General features: G+C 42.8%; 1 protein-coding gene across 1 annotated transcript in view; it reads left to right on the top strand.

Moving 5' to 3' along the window:
- The window catches only part of trak1a (trafficking protein, kinesin binding 1a), a 102,809-nt gene that overhangs the window by 32,981 nt on the left and 47,045 nt on the right, over positions 1–22,783 (top strand). Inside the window, 1 exon segment of the mRNA XM_042332309.1 lies at positions 7,005–7,199. Within this exon segment, the coding sequence (XP_042188243.1) occupies positions 7,005–7,199 (195 nt within the window).

Raw genomic sequence — 22,783 nt, 5'->3', positions numbered from 1 at the left:
GCTCCTATTAACCCTGCAAGCCAAAGCCCTAACGGTTAGTGTGGTTCTAACTGGACAAACAGCAGGAAAGCTTGCCAGATAGCAATATCAATGCTATGTGGTTTTAGCTAGTGGACTCCAGCAGTACCCCAATGCACACTTTGGGACTCCCCAAGCCTTGGCTCTTGCCAATCTGCACCTAAGACTCTCTGGAATTAGGTAAGTAGGAAGCGTCTCTCCAGGGAGAGAGTTCGCATACTATTCCAACAACGTATCTGTGGAATTTCCATGTGGAGGTGGGATACATGGAAATCTCAGCTTGGTTTGGATACTCTTAAGCATGATGATGGGTTTCCGCATTTTTCAGACACCCGGCTGACCCCAAAAAAATTGATCGTGGATTAACGTCTCATCCGAAGGACAGGACCTCGAACAGTACAATACAACCCTAGCACTGTATCGGGTGTCAGCCGAGAGACATTGGACCTGAACCCACAACCTCCTGACTTGATTTTATAAGTGATATATATGGGTGTTTGCCAACTACAGAAACTAATTGCCAATCTGAAGAGTATCGAAAGCAGACAGAATTCCACATGTGCTTGCCACCTACACATGGATATTTTTCTGGCATATTGTATATAATGTACATGTTGAAAAAAGAGTTTTTCCTGGTATCTTGGCCAATAATCCCCCAAATGAAAAACTGGTTATTCGAGCTGTTTGTTGGATATTCCTTTGTGTAAATTGGCTGCCACATTCCCTCACAAAACACACAATTACTGCACTTTACAGTATATCCTGTGAAGTGCTTTGAGACATCCTCCCGATGTGAAAGGTGTCCAACCAAATATAAGGATTATTATATGAACTGGAATTGTTCTCTCTTTTAACAGATCTGCCAGCGGTGGTTGATCTGCTAAAAAATCGATGTGTTGTGTGACTAGATTTATAACCATGGTTAATAATAGATTCTCTGCTTTTCTGAAGTAGCCTTTTGCTTAAGTTGTGATTTTCTCTTTGTAAGTGTTTGTGGCAGGGTTGATGAGAGTTGAGGACAAAGCTGTGGAGACTTAAATTTTGCAGATGTGAAATATTGTAAGAAATATAAACAGCTGAATTTATTCAAAATCATAACTGAAGCTAGGACTGAAGAATGTTTAGCTGGTTTTACAAGGCTGAGTTTTGCAGGTTTAATCCTAATGGCTCACAACAACTTGCATTTATTTAGTGCCCTGATGCACGGTAGGGTATCGGAGTCCATAACAGTGGCAAAGCTTGGTGCTGAGCACCCACTCTCTGGAACTCCATTCCAAGATTCCTCCGACTTACTCCCTTCCTCCCCTCCTTCAAGGTACACCTCAAAATTTGCCTCTTTGACTGTGCTTGTTGACCTCCCCAACTCCTCCCTCCATAGGCTGTAGATCATCCCGAACCCTGCAGCCCATGTCCTCTCCCGCACCAGGCTTCACGACTCTGTCACCTCCATCCTCGCCCGACTCCACTGGCTTCCCATCACACAGAGGATACAGTTCAAGATCCTGATCCTCACCTTCAAAGCTCTCCATGGGCTTACCACTACCTACTTCTGTGACCTCCTAACCCCCTACCAACTATCCGCTCCCTCCACTCAGCAGGCTCTGGCCTGCATCATGTCCCCTGCCTCGCCTGCCCCATCATTGGTGAGTGGGCCATCAGCCTCTCTGCCCCCACCCTCTGGAAGTCCATCCCACAGTCCCTCCGCCTTGCCCCCTCCCTTGCCTCCTTCGAGACTAGTTTCAAGACCCTCCTCTTCGACCGTGTCTTTGGTCTCACCCTCCAACCTTCCCCGCCATCCACCTGTCCTGATCCCAAACACCAGCTCGGGAGCGGATCCCTGAATGTCCAGTACCTTGGGACGTCCTTCTGACGTGAAAGTCGCTTTACAAATGTGATTTGTTGTTATGCTTTTGGTATCTTTTGCTACTTTTTTGGTCATCTTTCCCTCCTCTCTCTTCTAAGCCCCGGTCACTAGGTGGAATTGTCGAGCACTTTTGGACATCCTCCCGATGTAAAATGTGTGATATAAATGTATATTGATTTCAGGGCTGGTGATTGAGATACTGCTCCTTAGTGCTCAGGCGAGTTGTTAAATACTCCAGGTTAAGTGGAGCCTGCAATGATTTCATACATACAGTGGAAGGTGATAGTCTGAATCCAGCATTAATGTCCTTCCAACATTATAAACTAACCTACTGGCATTCTCCAGCTTGTATCGAAACAGACATATGAAGGATTGTGGGGTTACTAGCAAACATACCTCAGCCTAGTGACAACCTCCAGGAGAGCAAGGGAGAAAACTGAAATGCACAAACTGGAGACCGTATGCAAACTCTGTTTCACAGTACGAGCAAAAGACAAAACAATAAAAGTCACCACAGTAATCCTTCATTGTTTTGAAGTACAAGTGCAAAAAAGGACCATTCAGCTTTCAGTTTGATTATTGCAGCAACGTATGGTATTTGTTTTGTTTGAGGCTGCCGCAGATCAAGGTGCCACACACTTTCCACAAACCAAGTTCAGTCAGAAAAGAGAGTGGGGCGGTGCGGAAAACAGCAGATCAGCAGATTTGACTGGCTGTTGTCATTATTCGGACTATGTTTAGTCAGGAAATTAATCGCACATGTGATAACCACGGTTGCTATCCTGAACAGCAGTAGGAGTTAATTGCAACTTTGTCTTCCACGTGGTGCTGCGAGAGAACATCTCTTAAAATGTAGTTAGAGTGAAAGGAACAGAGGGGGAAAGAAATCATGAGTGAGTAACCTTTTTGTACAGTTATATAAGCTTCTATTTTTACTTTGATGGTTACTGTGCCAGTGGTTAACTGTCAGGCAGCGGGACATTACTTGATAAGGACATTTGCCTGTGTTTATAATGTGTCCTGATCAACAGAGATTTAACGCTCAGATAACTATGCTGTAAGATAAAATCTGCCCAGATCAGCTTTGTCATCAGAATAGAATAGCTTTGTTGTGAAATCCTCTCTGATTTGTGTCTCTCTTTATTCTTCCCTTAATTTCCATGTATGGATGGAAGGCGTATGCAAAACTTTGTCTGGTTTGGATATTAAGCATAGTGATGGGTTTCCGCGTGTGTCAGACACCCGGCAGACAGACAAAAATCCTTTGAAGTTTTACAGTCACGGACTGCATCCACCACTCTGGAATAAGGTTGTGAAGTAATTAATGTAGGCCAACGGACTCCAGAAAGAGAGAGCGAGAGAGAGAGGGAGTAGTGGTTTCACCACAGTTCCAGAGCAATGTAAACTACATGAATCATGACTTAAAACGACCGGGTGTGCGCAAGCATCTGTTTTTGGGGTTGCGTTGCTGTGGAATTCATGTAATGTTGGGAACGTCAGTGATGGTATGACAAGAGTGGTTCCTCAGCACTAATCATAGCAGCAGACATTTTGAGTTTCTGTAAAGTTGTACCTTGGTCTGACCCAGTTTTTAATTTGTTGTTGGGAAGAGCAAGAGATTTAAAAAAAAAAGTTTTGTAAAGCAGGAATGTTTTGGGGCAAATCTAAATTTTCCTAAATTCACGTCAGCACTGGCTCACTCACACATCAAATGAAAAGATTTTTTTGTTATCAGTTGCATGGCGCTGCTTCGAACTGCCTCCTCGCCTTCAACCCAACCATTTGTTTGCTCCCTTTGATATGCCCAGTTGCCCCAAGCTTTTGTCCACATTTCCTCAAGATCTGTTCTGGTCTATAACTTTGCTAAAATAAAAGGTAGACAAAATAGCCACTTGTCAGCACAGATTTCAACTTAATGAACAAACAAATTTGCCTTCAGGCTTCCTTCAAATCTCTGTAAAATTCTCTTGCTTTTTCCAAAAGTAGCTTGAAACATTAATATATATTTTAATAACTGAATTTAATGATACTAAATTTAATCTCTGCATTTACAGTTGGAAATTGGCTTTAACCGACCTTGAACTGCATGTTCATGTATCCAACCGATTTACTTATTGTATCATTTTCTTTCAAATCTGATACATATCCTGAGATGTTTGTTGTAATCTCTTGGTATAGGATTAATAATTTGACATTAAGTGCAGCATTGATTTCTTTAATGTTGTTTTATTGTAATTTATGGGAACAGTTGCATGTTATTTTAGAATAAGCTGATCTGACTCGAATCAGACCTTGGAATACTGTACCCAATGCTTGACAAATGTTAGACAAACAAGTACTTTGGATTTCTAAAAATAGATCAACCCAATCTATTGTCTAAAAATGAAATAATGTGGTCCAAGTATCAATGTTTATTAAAAGTAACGAGAGGCAGGAAAATGTGACTGCATTTAAATCCGGTTTAAGCCTGGTTTGATACAGTTTCATATGAAGTGGTATTAAGCAGAATCAGTCAGCAGTTTTGTTTGTGCATTTTATCAACCTTCTGCTTTCTTAACTATCCAACTTGACTTGTTTTCAAAGATTTCTCTCCATTCAGCCACAAGGGGCCCCAGGATGGAGATGGGAGGAGTCTAAGATTTACTCAGACGATAGTAACGACTGGAACAGATTGCCAGGATGGGTGGTGGAGGATAGGACGCTGGCCTCATTAAAAAGCAGCTTGATGTTGGGATGAATGTGGTGGGGGTAGTGGGGAGTGGGGGGGGTTGGTGTTCTGGATGGATGAGATCACTTCTTCTTGCTATTTAGATAGACTGACTATTCCCATCATATTTTGGTCTGCTTGCCTCCTGGTTGCTCTTATCCTTTCTGTTTCCCCACCATTTCTTTGTGAATCTCTGTTTGGAGCCAGTCTCGGATCCTGTGCTTCAATATGGGTTAGCAACCATGTTTAGGATTCCTAGATGTTGAATTCTTAACACTGGGTGAGCAGGATAGTAATAATCCTTGCATTTGATATAGCAATTAAGACGTTGCAATTAAAAGTGGGTGATTCTTCTTTAAGCCAGAAGAGCAGGCAGCAGTGATCAACTGCAACCTCCTTGTAGTTAGTTGAAGTGGAATACCAGAAGCCAGAGAACAGGTTAATTATTCATCTCTGCGACTGGAATTTTTAATAATAAATATGTGCATTGGATGTAGTACATTAGATGCCAGGAGGATCTCTCAAAGCTCTTCATAGGATTTTACTACAAAGTGTAGTGACTGTGTGTTTTGTGAGCAAACCTGACAGCCAACTTGCACCCAGCAATGTCCCACAGACACCCATAAAGTGAATGAACATACTTATTTGGTGGATTGTTGGCCAAGACACCAGGAGAAACTGCCTTCACTTTGCGAGGCATTACTGAAGTAATATGGGCAGCAGATGTATGAAAACAACAACAGCTCGCATTTATATAGTGCCCTTCACACGGGTAGTGTCTCAGAGCACTTAAATTTACACAGAAGTAAATAAATTACACAGAAGATTAACATGTTTCGAAACAAAAACAACTGCATAAGTTATAAAAACAGAAGTTGCTGGGAACACTCAGCATGTCAGACAGCATCTATTCTCAACTTCACCATTTTCATCTCGGGGCATAGATTATCAACAGATATCTTTTACAAGCCCACCAACTCCCACAGTTACCTGGACTACACCTCCTCCCATCACGCCACCTGTAAAGACTCCATTCCCTTTTCCCAGTTCCTTCGCCTCTGCTGCATCTGCTCCGACAATGCCACCTTTCACACCAGAGCAACTGAAATGTCTTCCTTTTTCCTCAACCGAACTCAACCCTGAGCTTCCGGTTTCTTGCCACTTCAACTTCCCTTCCACTCGCCCTCCCATCCACTGTGGTAGGCAGGGCCCTTGACCATGTCCACCTTATTTCCCACACCTCTGCCCTCACCTCTTCCCCCTCTTCCCAGAGCCGTGATAGGGTTTCCCTAGTCCTCACCTTCCACTCCATCAGCCTCAACAACCAACAAATAATTCTCCACTATTTCCGGCACCTCCAGCATGATCCAACCACCAAACATATCTTTCCGTCCCCGCCCCTCTCAGCGTTCCAAAGGGACTGGTTCATTCCTCCATCATCACCAACAGTTACTCTCCTCCCCCGGCAGCTTCCTTTGTCAGCGCAGGAGATGCAATACCTGCCCTTTTACCTCCTCCCATACCACTGTCCAGGGTCCCAAACACAGATTTCAAGTGTGACAGCGATTTACGTGTACTACCACCAATGTAATTTGCTGCTGATGAATAAGGTTATGCTTGAAGGCTTAGTTGAGGAAGGACAGGAGGAGGCTCATGTGGAGCACAAACACCGGCATAGGCCAGTTGGGCCCAATGGCCTGTTTCTGTGCTGTATATTCTAATGTATTCTAATGTATGTGGTCTTCTATACATTGAGCAGACCAAATGCAGATTGGGTGATCGACTTGCTGAACACCTCCGTTCTGTCCGCAAGCACAACCTGAGCTTCCAGTTTCTTGCCACTTCAACTCTCCCTCCCACTCGCACTCTGACCTCTCCATCCACGGTCTCCTACGCTGTTCCAATGATCCACAGTTCAAGCTCAAGGAACAGCATCTCATTTATCTGCTAGGGACCTTACAGCCCTCTGGCCTAAATATTGATTTCAACAATTTCAGACCATAACAGCTCACCTTCCCCCTCCCCCTTTTCTGTGACCATTACCACGTTATCTGGGTCCCAGACACACCCCTTCTCTCTCTGGTCTGCCTGTTTGTCGTAATTTCCCCCCACCTTTATACTGCATCATTAGCACCTCTTTAAGCCATCATGCCCTGTCCTCTACCCCATTTTCTCCTTTGTCTTCCTTGCCCTGCCCCCCCCTCACTCTGTTAGCGCTTGAAAGCCACTCCCGCCCAACATGCCCCAGTTCTAATGAAGGGTCGTGGACCTGAAACGTGAACTCACTTTTCTTTCTCCATAGATGCTGCCTGACTTGCTGAGTGTTCCCAGCAACTTCTGTTTTTGTTTCAGATTTCCAGCATCTGCAGTATTTTGTGTCCAGTTCTAACCATCCTGTCTCTTCTTTTTCCCCAGATGTGTGCAATAGTACAGATCTTCCAGAAGTCGAAATCATCAGTCTGCTGGAAGAAAAACTGCCTCATTACACACTGAGAGCTGATACAATTTATGGTTATGATCACGACGACTGGCTTCACACCCCTCTTATTTCTCCCGATACTAATATCGATCTCACCAATGAACAAATCGAGGAGACACTAAAGTATATGCGTGAGTACCAACAGTATTTAATCAGTATCTAAACAGTATTGAGTACTTGAGTATTTAAACCTGGAGGAAGCGTCTCTGTTAAGGGTCGGGAAGAGGGGTGTCCACCAAGGTTTTGGAAAAGATTAAAAAATGAAGTCCACAATTAACTTTATAAGTAGAGCCAGGAGATGAAGTCTCAATTCTTGTGCAGGGCAGGGAGAGCATGTTCAGCACAATATCTGTTTTTAGGAGATTACAATTATTTCATTGGGCATCTTTACAGTGTTCAACTATTGTTCCACACTGGGAAAGTTAAACATTTCAAAAATGGATTGTGTTTGCAACAGAATAACTAAAAATTGTATTCAAGGAGATTCCCTCACTCCCCTCCTGTATCATTTTTATCCTCTCCCATTGCAGTAGCTAATCCACGTGAAGGATTCCACATAAAAACAAGTTGTTTTGTTGAAGTAGCTGAACTGGGGTGAGGTGGAATGGGTGCTGGCAGCCCTCCAGTGGCAATGTTTAATGTGCAGGAGCTTAGATAGCCAGTGGTGTTTGCAGGTTATTTAACTGCAAAGGCAACACATTCACACTTGATCTGTCCTCACCCAGTGTCAGTGCATTTCTGGTATTGGGCATTTTTCCAAGGGGTAAAGCCCAACAGCCAATGGTGGGGTGGGGGACATGAAGCAGGCTGCTGCCCAATAAGCAAAGAGAATGACCAGGTTGGTACGGTTCAAACAGGCAGCGTCAACAAATGCATCTACCTCCTGAGGCATTGTAAACATTCATGAATGCGACAGACGAAAACTTCTGAATTGGGATAAAAGTAATACAATGCGTGTTATTGTGAGATAATATGGTGAAAACTATGTCTGTGGTTGTGAACTGATTGTGAAGCTATGCACACTAGATGGCAGGATTGCTGGTGTGAAAAATTATTCTTGGTCTAATGTATACTGCTCTTAAATCGCAGCAATGTTTGTTCAAGTCAAACATAGAAGTAAGTGTTCCCAAATATATGGCAAATATACTGCTGGAATGAAGCATTATTTTTAAAGGGCAGTTTAAAAATAAAACACTGACTGTTCAGCGACCTGGAACGTCCTCCCGACGTGAAAGGCTCCATACAAATGTAATTTTATTGTTGTAACAAGCCTGCAAAGATGGTTACCTGAAAGGCGCACAGCCACTGGGAAAGCCTGTAATTCTTAGCTTTACACGTCAAGCCATTCTGCTGTCTGGTTGAGTGTCTAACACTTCTTGTTGCCTGGTGCTGAACATTTGTTATTTTTACCCATGGAGTTGCGCTGTCCAAAATTTCCCTTTGTAATAAACTGTTCTGAGACAGAGTGGGAGCGGCAGGCACCACTCCCAGACCTCCTCCAGTATCCAGCTGTAACCAAGCTACATTGGAAAGAGCAGGTTGACTCAGACACTGATAATGTTTTGGCCTCTGTTTGCTCAATGACTCCCTCTGATAATCCTGACTGCTTGTCCAGCAATCCATGGTGTGTTACACTGATAAAACCATTTGCTATGCTTCTGATTCATTGATTTACCCCCCGCCCCCAAACTCAGGGGCTCTGAGGCCTAATTGTATATTCCCATCGTAGGACGAGTAGACCATTAGACACTTTGCCTGCCTATAAGTTTCATTCAGCATGGGAAATGTTTAAATCTCATTTCCTGCCTTTTCTCCATATCTGGTAATTACTATTTTTAAACTTTTATCTCAGGATGGTCCAAGCTTTTGGGTGTCGCGGGCCGGATGCTACATTGGAGAAATGTCCGCTGGCTGCATAAACAATATTGTGTATTTTCCCCTTCCAGAAACATAAAAGAATCATACAGAAACCTAAAAAAAAATTGTTTGGCTGTATTGCTTAATAATAATCATCTCAAATGGAAATATATGCACCAATTATTTTAATGTATTAAAGTCAAAATACAGGTTATCAACTTAACATATGGAGGCCCCTACAGAAAATGCTCAACAAAACCAAAACAGATTAACAACAACAACAACAAAATTACGTTTGTATAGAGCCTTTTACGTCAGGAAGACGTCCCAAGGCGCTGGACAGTCATAGTTTAGACCCCAGTTGGGGGTCAGGATTGGGTGGGGTGGAGTGCAGTCGAAAGCACAGTCGAAAAGGAGGGTCTTGAGATGGGTCTTGAAGGAGACAAGGGAGGGGGCGAGGTGGAGGGACTGCGGGATGGAGTGGGGGCAGAGTGGCAGAAGGCCCACCCGCGAGGCGAGCGAGGGCGTGAAGCAGGCTGGAGCCCGCTGAGTGGAGGGAGTGAGCAGGATGGTAGGGGATTAGGACGTCACAGAGGTAGGGGGGAGCAAGACCATGGAGGGCTTTGAAGGCGAGAACCAGGATCTTGAACTGTATCCTCTGTGTGATGGGAAGCCATTGGAGTCGGGTGAGAATGGGGGTGATAGGGTCACGGAGCCTGGTGCGGGAGAGGACACGGGCTCATTATTAATTCATTATTGCAAAACTAACTCTGAACTTTAACACAGATATGACTTGCAAGCAAACAAGGCACTGGGGTTTTTCATTACTGTCAATAAGCAAGTAATCAATCCACTTACACTGAAATCCTCTAGTTTTCATATCTACCTTGTGTTTCCTGCTGAGACTCATAGTTCTGCAGTTTTAGAATTATAAGATACTCCTGCTGCTGCATCTCACCAGGTTCCATGAGGCTCGAGGTAGCGAGAGAGGATATCTCTCACTCCTCCCCTCCTCCCGTCACTCTCCACGTTGCCTCATGGAAACCGACCAGAAGAGAGGTACAGCTAGGAGGTGAAGTTGGGTCTGACAGGATCATCCGGGGGCTCGTTGTGGCCCCTGGGCTGCCTGTTGGACCTTTGGACCACCCTGTTTTAGGTCAAGCAAAGAGGTTTAGCTCTCTGTCTCCCTCCATCCCGCAGTTCCTCCGCCTCAAGTAGATGATCATGCAGGACTTTACAGCTGAGCTGACCGCATCTTTATCCAACATTCTTATAGAGGTGTATAAAATTTCAAATGTGATTGAAAAAGTAACACTAAAGTAACAGCAGAATAGTTTAGGATGCATCAAAACAGTAAAACAAAAGGACATAGGTTTAGAGTTGCAAAGGGCAATTTCGGGACAGCAGGAGGAAGAACGTTTTTTACCCAGAGAGTAACTAACAACTGGAACACGGTGCTAGGAAGAATGGTTGAGGCCAGGGCGCTAGATTTATTTAAAAAGCAGCTTGATGCTGTGCTGGGGGGAACGATTGGGTGGGTGTGCTGGAGGGAAGAGATCAGGTGGGTTAAAGGACCTTCTTCATTCAAATTGATCTTGTCGTCAACACACTTTTTCTGACAGCCCTCACTGCAACTGGGGAAACTCCATATTGATTTATTTTCCCCTTCTCTCCTCAACCCCATTTCATCCCCCCACCCCAGGATTACGAAGCCAGCTGTAGTGGCTATGCAGCCATCTGGATGAGCTGACTCAAGACAGAAATGCACCACGTTTAGTGATCACCTGCTGTTATTCCCAATTAAATGGCTGATGTGAACCTTTCATAGCACATTTGTCAGGCAGTCACTTCAGATGGAATGTAATGATGGCAGAGGTGATTGAAGAGGTTGCCAGTTTTCAATAAGAAAATACTGTGTGGCAGGAGCCGTGCTTGTTTGCATGTCTCTGTCTTTTGTTCCAGGTAATTGTGAAATTGGCTGACTTCTACGAACCTCTGATCAAGGAGTGGCTGATTTCAAGCATTCCATCTCACTGCACAGCATAAAGTGTCAATATTTAAATGGTTGGGCTCCCAACATGTTCCAAGGTAACCCCACACCTCAGTTCACATTCATCTGCCGATACAGCTCCAATCAGCTTCCTGATCACAGAATTACAAATAGTATTACAACTCAGTCAGATTAAAATCTGTATTCTTCCTTTACTCCACAAAAACAGGAGTTTATGTGCCTTACATGTGGGCTAAGAAAAATTAAAGATTTAAGAAGTCTATTAATGGAGTTCGTGCCAACATCTATATGGGTTTAATAAGGCCTGTGTGTCAATATGTAATTTTGTTTGGATATATTTCCTTTTCGTCTGCTTTATGTGACCAGATCTACAGATCGTGGTATTAGCCCACAAAGTACACAGTCACTACACGTTACAGTATATTCAGCGCTTTGAGATGTATTAATGATATGATGAGGCGGTGTATCAAATGCAAGGAATATTATTATTGTTCTGAAAGTTTCTCTGAACCCAGAGGCATGACTCAAGTATATTCACGTTAGTTATATTAGCAACATGGTAGGTTGAAGAAAATCATTTATATACAGGTTAGGTAAGTTTTAAAATGTTACTTCCTGTTGCTTCATTGCCATTTTGTAAAAAAAAATCCATTTGTCAAAACTGCTTTGCTAAATTCTAATATAGATTTTCTTTATTGTTCCAACATAGATGTATCCAGATTAGATGTCAATTCATATGTACCAACTTGGATGTTCAGGCATAATATGTCCACCCACACAAGGAAGTTATTTCCCACATGAAAGAAAACGATTCCTTTGTTTTGATGGCTAACCTGGTCTCATTTAATCTTGAGCTACAGTAGGAAGGTGAGATAAGTAGGAAGTGAATTGATTAAAGAGTTGCAGGGCTTCTTGTATACTCTTACAGCAAAATATGGCAGTGAATTGAAGCTCAGTGAAGTAGAGTCACCTGGTAAAACATTAATTGCTGTGCTGATATATGTAGTTGGCATTCATGCAATTATTGATTTGTGACTGTGTTTGTGTTCAAGCTAGATTAATCATACTGCATTACTTTCCATTGATAACTAGGGTTTACACAAACCTGGAACTTGTTTAAGTGGCTCTGAGCAAAACTAAAAGTTTTTTCTCTCCACTTTCTCCTCCACCTCCCCCCAACCTCCCACCAATATACATTGTTGGTTTTAAAAGTGTGTCAGCTGGCTCTGTGCAAGCACTCTCGCCTGAATCAGAAGGTTGGAGTTCAAGCCCCATTGGAGTGCTGGGGAGTGTTGCATTGTCGGAGGTGCCTTCCTTCGGATGAGATGTTAAACCGAGGTCCCATCTGCTTGTTCAGGCCCATGTTAATGATCCTGTAGCACTTTTCGAAAAGAGAAGTGAGTTTCTCCTGGTGTCCTGGCCAACAATAAATTAGGTCTCTCACTCCATAGCTGTTTGTGGGACATTGCTGTATGCAAATGGGCTGCCACATTTCGCCCACAAAATACACAGTCAGTCTACTTTACAGTATATCCTGTGAAGTGCTTTGAGACATTTCAATGGCGTGATAAGGTGCTCTATCAAATCCGTGGATATAATTATTGTTTTTGTGTTATAATTATTATTGTTATTGGTGGATGTGAGCGTCTGATTTATTTCATACACGCAGCAGCCAGCCCAAAGTACTAGGGAGGTGACAATGATGTGAGTTTGTACTGATTTTAATTGTTTTGACACTTCTTTGAACTTTGTATTTAAACTGAAGTGCTACCAGCAGAAGATGCATTGAGCGCACTTAAATTGCATGCCTTACATAAAGTATAGGTCATTTTGGGGTAAATTTTGAAATAAGCATCCTATTGTCATTGCCTATAAAGGGGCATTGACATTCCTACTCAATGAAGTGAATAATACAGGGAAGCCCCTCCTGTTACCCTGTAGGATCCAGACAATTCTAACTCGTATCATAAACAAGGGACCAAACCAGTCAATTCCTGTTGTATTTTGAGGTTTATGATGTCTCTTGGATGCACTGAAAGCTAGCTGACTACTCTTGTGCTGACCTGCTCACTCTGTTTTCACAACACATAATCTAGCGTTCTGCGTCCACCTCCACCACTACTTCTCCTCTTGGACTGCCTACCTTTATGTGCATCTTTACCATGCCCAGGCTTGACTACATCAATGCTCTGCTCATTGAATACCCCAGCTCTTCCCTACACAAGCTTCAGACCATCTGGAACTCTGCAGCCCATATCCTGCCGCACACTGGGCTCTGCAAGCCTATCATCTTCGTCCTAGCTCTGATCCACTGTGTCCCCACCCACTGACGGTTTGACTTCAGGATCCTTGTCCTTACCTTTTCCTGCTTTGTTTGTTTTGGTACAAAGTCTGACTATGAACTGTTTTAATGTAAATAAAGTACCTTACTCCAGCATGGATATTAACACTATTAGTGGAGTCCTGTAACTTAGTGGTTAGAGCACTTGCCTTGAAAGTGAGAGGATCCAGGTTCGATTACCAGAGAGGGCAAAACACACATTGGGCAAGTTGCCTTACTCCATACGCCTCTGTTTACCTAGCAGTAAGTAGGAATCTAGTTGTTACAGTATATTCTGTGAAGTACTTTGAGATGTCTCGAAAATGTGATAAGGCGCTATATCAAATGCAAGGATTATTATTACTGTCTTCAACCCTACTGACTTGGCTGCTCCCTTTGCTTAGCCTGTTTCATGTCCCCCACCCTATCTGCTCCATCATCGGCAGGCAGACTTTCAGCAAACTGAGCACTCTCTCTGAACTCTATCCAAGAGAGCCTCTGACTTGCTCCCCCTTTACCTTTTTCAAGATCTGGCTCAAGATGTTCCCCTTTGACTGTGTTTTTGGTCATTTCTCCTGTCCCGCTCTCCCCTTCTCCCAGATTCTGCCCCTGGGCTCCCCTGCTCCTTAGCTCCAAACCTCCCCTCCCAGTTCCTACCCAATCAACTCCTCCTGGCCTCCCACCTCCCAACAGCTCTTCCATAATCCATGCAGATGGGTCTCTCCTTCTTATTGGGTCAGATGCCAACTCCACATAATGCACCCTCCAGACTGCTCTTACGTCTATTGTTGGACATTGGGCTTGTCCAACACTGTCCCAGAGGGACCCTTCTGGCCATAACTGATGACAGACTTCAGCCCCGGAAGATTTAGTACCTTTATAAAACCAGAGTGACGATCAGAAAACCATGAGGAACATGCATAACAAAGGTGATTTCTTGAGTCCCTGCCAGCTTCTTAGTTTAACAATACTAATTTCTTTATCTTACTCCCTCTGTGCTATGGAGCACTATGTCAACACTGGTCTCTGTATCAAGGTGTGGTGTTTATTGAGGAGAGAGACAAATGGAGGTCAGCTCTTTTTCTGTTTGGAATTCCAGAATACAGGGCAACCCTGTTACAATACAATGTCTTGGATCAAAAACATTAAGCAGAGCATTGTAATGGGTCGGTAGAAATAAAATGGCCACTGTTCCAGGGTCATTGGATAATTGCTTCCAGGCACATCACATCAGCCCTCCTGATCCCACCACCAGCTTGTGTGCGGATCTTTGACTATCCAGCGCCTTGGGACGTCCGTCCCCCTGTTGTGAAAGGCACTATACAAATGAGCACAATGATAATCAAGCAGCAACCACTCTCGTGAGCTTTTCTAACTCTTGGAGCTAGAAGTAGACAGGAGTTTGGTAACCTTGGTCTACAGGAGTCTTACATTTTAAACAAGCTCTAAACCTCTAGTGAGGTAATTTACCTTTGTGTTCCCCTGCATTTCAGCCTGGCTCAGTTGGGGGCAGCCTCGCCTCTAATTCAGAAGGTGGTAGGTTCAAGTTTCAAGTTGGGATTTTGAGCTCATAGTTCAGGGTGGCACTCCAGTGGTGCTGAGGATGTGCTGCTTTGTTAGAGATGTTAAACCAAGATCCTGTCTGGCTGTTCAGGTGGGTGTAATGCACAAATGGCTGCCAAGTTCATCGACAAATGTGCAGTCACTTTTTTTCAAACATTCTCCCAACATCCAATATATAAAAATGTAAACTATTATATGTATTTACATTAAATCCTGTTAAACATTTCAGATGTTTCGATGATGTGATCAGGATATCAAATGCAAGGATTATTTTATTATTCAATACAGCAACATGGCATTGATCATTGGCTCAGTGTGTTTGGAGACTAGGAACAGCAGTCAGAATGACGTCACAGGTTTAAGTGGTCAGACAGATGCCCTTGAAAAATATTTGGTGTGGCACAAGTGCTGGGACTAGTAAAATATGAATATATTCAAACCTCGTCTTGAGAGTCTGATCTTGGAATACTTTTTTTTAGTGATTTGTCTAGACGACTGAGCTTTCTGAAACAAGCAGGCTGATTTGGTTTTCAGTCACTGTCTGTTATGCTTTTCCTCTTAAAGCACAGTTCTGTCTAACTTGTACAGACTTAACCATTCAAGAATATAGTGATACATAAACATGAAATGATTGTTCTGAGACTGGCGCCATGGTCTAAGTACAGACTGACCCAGTTAACGTAGAGGATTGGGTCCCTGAAACCAGTGCTGTCAGTGGCGCTTCCTGCACACAACACTCAAGAAATCAGCTCTGGAATAGTGTAGATTTACAATACATCCAATGTATTGCGGGTCCATGGTACACCTGGACTATAAGTGAAACGGTTGACAAGGTGGTCGACCTGTTTATGATTGCGGAGGCTGGAATGGTTGTTGGCTCCTGCCACATACTAACTTCATTTAAGAAAATGAAGTCTGGAATGAGAAAAAGCTATCCAGTCATTTGGCCCTTCCCTTCCTTTATCCCGTCCTCCCTCCTTCATGTCCTCACTCCCTTCCTTCCTCCTGTGGATTGCACACAATTTACTCTGATTGTGGACTTCAACTACTCCACTTACTCAATCACTTGAGAGGGAGGGTGCTAAATGAAAATCTGTGACCCTCAGTAATATCACTGAACACCAGTGCATTATGTACACGAGGATCACTTCTCACGCATTGAGGTCATTGAGTAAATGATTGGACATGAGGGTTAATTTTTAATGAATATGGTTGGCAATCCCCAAAATAAAAATGGGTCAATTGTTTCATGGTTGCTTATGGAACATTGCTGCGTGAAAATTGGCTGTAGTTTTGTTTATAATATCCACTTCACAGTAATTCCTGTGAAGCGCTTGAAAGGTGCCAGGATTATTTTAATTATCTTAGATTCCCGGGCTGAAAATGTTTCTCAGTGCCTGTAACTGCTATTGTACGACCTGCACTCCCCAGGAGGATGGCATAAGCTCTTTTTAAATGTCTTAATTTCTTCAGTGGAACAGTGAAATTCCATATGGTTCAGGGGCCCCTTGTGGACTGTCCCTCTGATGCCTTTGACCCTCATCAGATCTGGGACATAGGAAGCAGAGGGATCTGGCCTCCAGATCAGCATATCAAGCTTGCTCTGACAGTTTATTGAATGATAACAAATCTTGTAATCTCATTTCCCCACTTTTTCTCCATATCCAATACCCTTGCTTCCCAGGTATATATCCTCTTGTAAGCAACCCAATTGATTCTGCCTCAACGTACTTTTGGGATATTTCATAGTCTTGTGACCATTTGAATGAAAAAAGGTTTTCTGATCTTTTCTAGTTGCTAATTGCTGTAGCCATCAGCCTCATGTGGGCCAGTAGAGCAGTTATCCACTCACAGACCTTTCTAAAAGGAAAAAGTCACAAACTGTGCCTTGAGTAGTTGTAAAGCTATATAAATGCTTATATAAACACAAGTAAACACACAGCAGGTCAGGCAGCCTCTAAGGAGAGAGGAAAATGAGTTAACATTTCAGGTCAATGATCTTTTGTCAGAACTGGCTAAGCATATAAGTGCTTAATTTATTTTATTGTTGTGGAATCTGATTTGTCATGCAAACTGAGTGAGCATCACAACATTAATGCCACACAAAGGTACTTCCACTCTTGGGAGTGCTGTAACACAAAGATGACTGCAGCTTGGACTGTCCTATCCCTCTCTTGACTGGATAGAAAATAGCAGCAATGGAGGTGTGTGGGGGGGGGGGGGAATGTAATTTAAAAAAAACTATTAGTATTAGTTTAATTTGCGTTAGTGTATTTTTCTTGTCCTCTTGAGGGGTGCATTTGACTGTCATTTGAATCACGTGGTCCACAAAAGCAGTGGAAGAGGCAGTTTTTTCCTGCAACATCTTTGGGCATGTCTCTATGGCAACCAAGTACATATGAACCTGATGGTTCTCCAGCGAAGCAGTTATTGCTAAGAGGTGGTGTGTGTCTCTGACGTAAGCGGGATGCAGCAGGCTGAGGCTAGGTGATTGGATGCTTTTCAGACTCCTACCCAGACCCCTCAATTAGAAGCATTTGCTGCACAGTATGTAACTAGAGTTCTTGGCAGATGCACATTTTTTTCTCTGCCCCCTTCCCTGCCCTTCCTTTCCCTCCAAGTCTTGTGCAGTGTATGCCTCTCATTCACTCTCTGAATGTTAGTACCTTTGACAATGTGCAGCTTACTTAACATCCTCTGCTGCCGTTTCATTCACTTCCAGTCTAGGAATGTCAGATTACCCTGGCTGTGGTTTTTCTCGACCTCAACGTATAAACTAGCTGAACCTTGCTGAAGGGGACTGACTGACCATGCAGAGATTTGTGGAGCAGGACTACTATGAGCTTGACTGGTACTATGAAGAATGTAGTGATGGTAACTATGCTTTACTATCCGTACAGCATGAATTGGTTAGAAGCTAAAGGCATTTGGTGCATGCGTAAGAAACGGCTGAATCACACAGCTGCATTCAATAGCTGGAGATGTGCGGCCTGATCAGTATAACTGAATGTCACCATGGGGGGTGGGGCGTAGAGGAGGAGTGGGGGGAGCGGGTTGTCAGCAAGGCGTTTGCTCTGTAAAGTGGCAAACTGCCAGAGATGCTTCTTTGACACCAGTGCTTCTGAGAATCGCATTGTTTGTGTTGTGGTCTTTTTGTTTTGTCCGGATTCTGTGTGTCGTATGAAGAAGAGCTCTGGTTCGTGTTTTTAACATTTTCCAAAGGCACACGGGTGAATTGAATGACATCTTGGGGTTATAGTCAAAGCAATAAGGGTGCAAGAGCAGTCGAAACACAATGAGGGAAAAACGCTGAATCAGAGCAAATATCAGATGCTGTTTGACATTGCTTTGTGATGGAACCTCATTTAAAAGTCTGCCTTGATCAGCAGCTTAATGCAGGGGCCTTGCCATGATCTGCCCGAATAGTAACAGATTTTCACATCAGATCTTTGCACTGCGGGAGCAGTACTGTACTGTCATCTAATTTAAAGAATTGGCTATCATGGAAATGTAACATAATGCCATTCGTTGTACGGTTTTCATTCTGGAAAGTTAATTTGAAAATGAGTTAATTTCATTATAAATAGAAGAGGGACCACAGGAACGTGATACAAGATGACTGTATATTTAATTGGTAGAAATGCTTCTGTTCAGTATGGTTATGTTGATGGAGCCAAGTGGATTTTCTGTATTTCCAATTTATTACTGCGTCACTGATCTGTTGCCTTTGCCATGATGGTAAGATGAACTATACAACCTTCTGTGTCTCTTTATCTGTTCGGTTTTGATGCAATATTCCCCTGCTGTTAAATTATCAAGAATATTGATAATTTAAGGTGAGAACAAGCAGCACCCACTTCTATCAATGATGCAATGAGAAATAGAAATATGATGCAATGGGCTGCAGTGACATTTAGCATTTTTATGTGCGTGTTTGGTGAAGTTCTTACTAAATAAGGTAATTAAATGATTCTTGCCTCTAAATGTGAGGTAAGGGCTGGCGTCTAAAAATGGTATTTTATGTTTCCAAGTGCACTGCATCAACAACAACATTTGAATAGCGCCTTTCACGTCGGGAGGTTGTCCCAAAGCACTGGATCGTTAAGGAGTTGGACTCAAGCTGGGAGGTGGGATCAGGAGGGGTGGATGGCAGCGAGGGTGGAAGTAGAAGGGTAACCGAAGGCACAGTTGAAGAGGAAGGTCTTGAAGGAGGCATGGGAGGGTGCGAGGCAAAAGGAGTTCCAAAGTGTGGGAGCAGAGAGACAGAAGACCTGAGCGCCGATGGCAGGCCAGTGTCCACCGAGTGAAGGGAGTAGATAGGCCGGTATGGGGTTAACAGGTGACAGAGGTCAGGAGGAGCAAGGCTGTGGAGGGCTTTGAAAGCGAAGACAAGTATTTTGAACTCGATCTCTGGGAGATGGGGAGCCAGTGGAGCCGGGCGACAGTGAGGGTGATGGGTTCATGGAGCCTGGTGCAGGAGAAGACACGAGCTGCAGAGTTCTGAATAATCTGCAGCTTGTGGAGGGAACAGTTGGGAAGACCGACAGGCAGGGAGTTAGCGTAATTGAGCTGAGATGTGGTGAGCGCATGGATGAGGGTCTCAGAGACTTCACTGCTAGTGGGGCAGTGGCGGAGCCGGGCGATGTTGCGGAGTTTGGGAAGGCATAACAGGCCATGGCACACATGTGAGGTTTGAAGTCAATAAAATTAGTGGAACAGGGAATTTCTCAGCCAAAGTGCAAACTATAAACAATGTGTTAAGATAATTATATCGAGTGTTTTATTTTCAAACATTTGTGGAATTCACAATATATACTGTAGTCCTGTAGCTCAGTGGTTAGAGCACTCGCTTTGCAAGCGAGAGACCTGGGTTCAATTCCAGGCAGGGCGAAACCTTGGGCAAGTTTCCTTACTCCACACGCCTAATAATAATCCCTCCAAAACAAAAACAATAATAAAAAAAATTGGTCATTTTCAATCTATGACTGTTAGTGGGATATTGCTGTGTGCAATTGGCTGCCGCGTTCACCCACAAATATACAGTCAATTCACTTTACAGTGTGTTCTGTGAAGCACTTTGGGACGTCCTCCCGACGTGAAAAGCGCTATATCAAATGCAAGGATTATTATTATTATTATTATTATTATTTTAACACTCCTTTAAAAATCTAATGCATGGTCAATGAAAACAATCTTAACTTCAGCATAGGGTGGAGATGTGTGTGCAGGGTGGGGAACCTTTCCCATTGCTGCTCTTTTGCTCTTTCCCCAGTCTGATGAGAACCTTTTCCTTGACCCACTTTGGTTGTTTCACCCCACAGACAGCTGTATGCTTTGCCAGTTGTTGCCCCTCAATTATTCTTCCATTTTTGCCACCCACAGCCATTCTCTTTTGCCCCCCATTTTCACCTATCTTCTTGACCTCCTTAGGTTCAGTCTGTTTCCTTCCCACCCACCCACCCACCCACCCACCCAAAAAACAATTCCTCACCAGTTTTCTTCTAGGCATGTGATGTTCCACTAGGTCAATCTATCCAGCAGGATTTAAAAAGGGTCTACTGGCTGCACTGTATTACAGGATCCTGATTGATGGAGTCTCCACTTACTCATAAGATAGTTGGATCAAACAAAAATTAATATAAACGTAGTGGTTCTTGAGTGTGTTTTGACCGTATTTTTGCCATCCATTGACTCGAGATAAAAATATGTGTATGGGATACAAACTAGCTGGGTGGCACCACTGCTTATATCCCTTGGCACCTGTTCAAGTACTATTAAGCTCCTCCTTTAATGCTCTGTGCTGCTGTGTATGTATTTTACAGCTACTAATGATAATCTGAAGGAGGTTGGGTCAGTTACAAGAGGCGTTTTTCACTGTTATGTACTCCCAGCAGATGGTTTATTGATATCCTTGATACATTCATCTGTTAATGAATGCAAAATCATAAAATTCTAGTTTGACCCTGTGATGGAAATATCCAATGAAGGTATTGGTGCTGGCAATCCAGCTTTCAAATTAGATATTTAAATTCTCTCCTCTTTATGCACCTTGTAACCTGTTTCAAGGGGTTGGTTTAATTCAACATTAATGGGTTTATTCCTGTCGCCATTTGTTTGCATTTGTTATGTACAGTAGTCGGTGCTGAGATAGTGTATTAATTTGCTAACTGTTGTGATTCCTAGGAACTAGGATGCTTTTGTCTTGTGTTTTGTGTCAATAAGGTCAGAAGGATGTGGGTTCAAGCCCGATGTTGGAGACTTTGATCTTGCATTCTAAAGTAATAGCAATGTAGTGCTGGGAGACGCTGTATTTTCAGAGCTGATGTATGTCTAAGGATCCATGACACTATTCAAAAAGAGAAGATAACAACCTTCTATGATCCCATTGACGTAGTTAACAAATACTCTATGATTAAATTGGACATTCATTTAATAGCTGTTTGTAGGTCGTTCCTGTGTGCAAATAAGCTGTCACATTTGCCTACAAATACACAATCACTATACTTAACATGAATTACAATAAAGTAACTTGTGAGATTTTTCAACATTGTAGGCAAAAGCATCATAGGCATATTGAATGTGATAATAATCCTTACATTAGTATAGAGTCTCTCATGCCAGGAGGAAGTCCCAAAGTGCTTCACGGGATTTACTGTGAAATGGAGTGATTGTGTATTTGTGGGCGAACGTGGCATCCAAATGAATGCAAGTATTAATATTTATTCATGTTATTATAGTTATTAATAATTATTATTATTATAGTTAACAATAGGTCATTGACCTCAAACTTGAAATATTTTTTCTCTCTCCATGGATGCTGCCGGATATAGATTTGCGTTTTCTATATTAAATCAGCTTTCACAATGTGCAGTCAGGTTACCTGGTTGATTTTGGAAAGTTAAAAGATGTTTTTTTTTATGATTTGGGCAGTCACTTCCAGAATGTTACAGCAATCCTTTGCACATGTTCATCAAGTTATATAAATCTAGCTGTAAGATGAACTCTGTATTAAATGAAGGCTGGTTTTGGACCCTAATGCTACAATGGTCATTTCTGATTTGAAGACTGGTGAATAGGTCACGGAGCAGTGTAACAGTGAGAATTGGGCCAGTGTGCACAATTACTCTTGAAATCGATTTGCTGATCTTTGCTGATCGATTTTCCTGCAGTTGTGTTGCTGCAGTAAAATGCTGAGTGGAAGAGAAGAAAACGGGGTAATTGACTGGAGGATTCTTGTCAGGCTGCCATTTAGCACCTACTGACAACAGGTTCAGAGTGTGATGGGATCAGGGTTCTTGCTCTTTAGCTGGGACATCGTGTGTGACCCAAAGAGATTAAGGATTCAAAATTGAAGGTCAATTGAAGTACAACTTTAAGGCACTCTGGAAGAGGGATGGTATGTGTACTTATAGAGACGTACATACATTCACAGGTGTGATCAACTTTGTATGTAGCATATTGTCCACTCCTCCCTCCTCTCTCCCTCGCACCTCTACCCCCTGATTATTTCATAATGGTACAGTATATCATATTGTACAACATACCCTCAGAGCACTGGCAGCAATATTGCAGCAAAATATCTTTTTAGTTCAAGGATAATAGATTGTTCTTTTAGCACGGTGCACTTCACTCACAATATGGTGTTCTGAAATCTGCTACAGATGTCAACTGTATTTTAATTTTAAAAAAAATAATTGTTTCTCAATCGCTTTGCTCCTGGTTATTAAGTGAGTTAAAGCTGCAGCTGTATTGTCACAATGCATTAATCCATCAGATTTACTTCAGGACAGAATTGAATCTATAATAATTTCAATGGAATGAGTGTGGATTTTGTGCTGCATGTTCTATTTTTGTACCTTAGGGAGGGAGAGTTGAATTCAGATCTCTCTTAAATAGACAAAGTAAAATGTAATGTCATTATTCTTTGCCATCGAGGAATTCAGTCCACGAAGGTGAATATAATT

This window comes from Callorhinchus milii, unplaced genomic scaffold (genome assembly GCF_018977255.1).
Source record: "Callorhinchus milii isolate IMCB2004 unplaced genomic scaffold, IMCB_Cmil_1.0 Scaffold2, whole genome shotgun sequence".
NCBI classification, from domain to species: Eukaryota; Metazoa; Chordata; class Chondrichthyes; order Chimaeriformes; family Callorhinchidae; genus Callorhinchus; species Callorhinchus milii.
The sequence above is the reverse complement of the archived record's forward strand: the minus strand, read 5'-3'. Positions and strand labels throughout refer to the sequence as shown.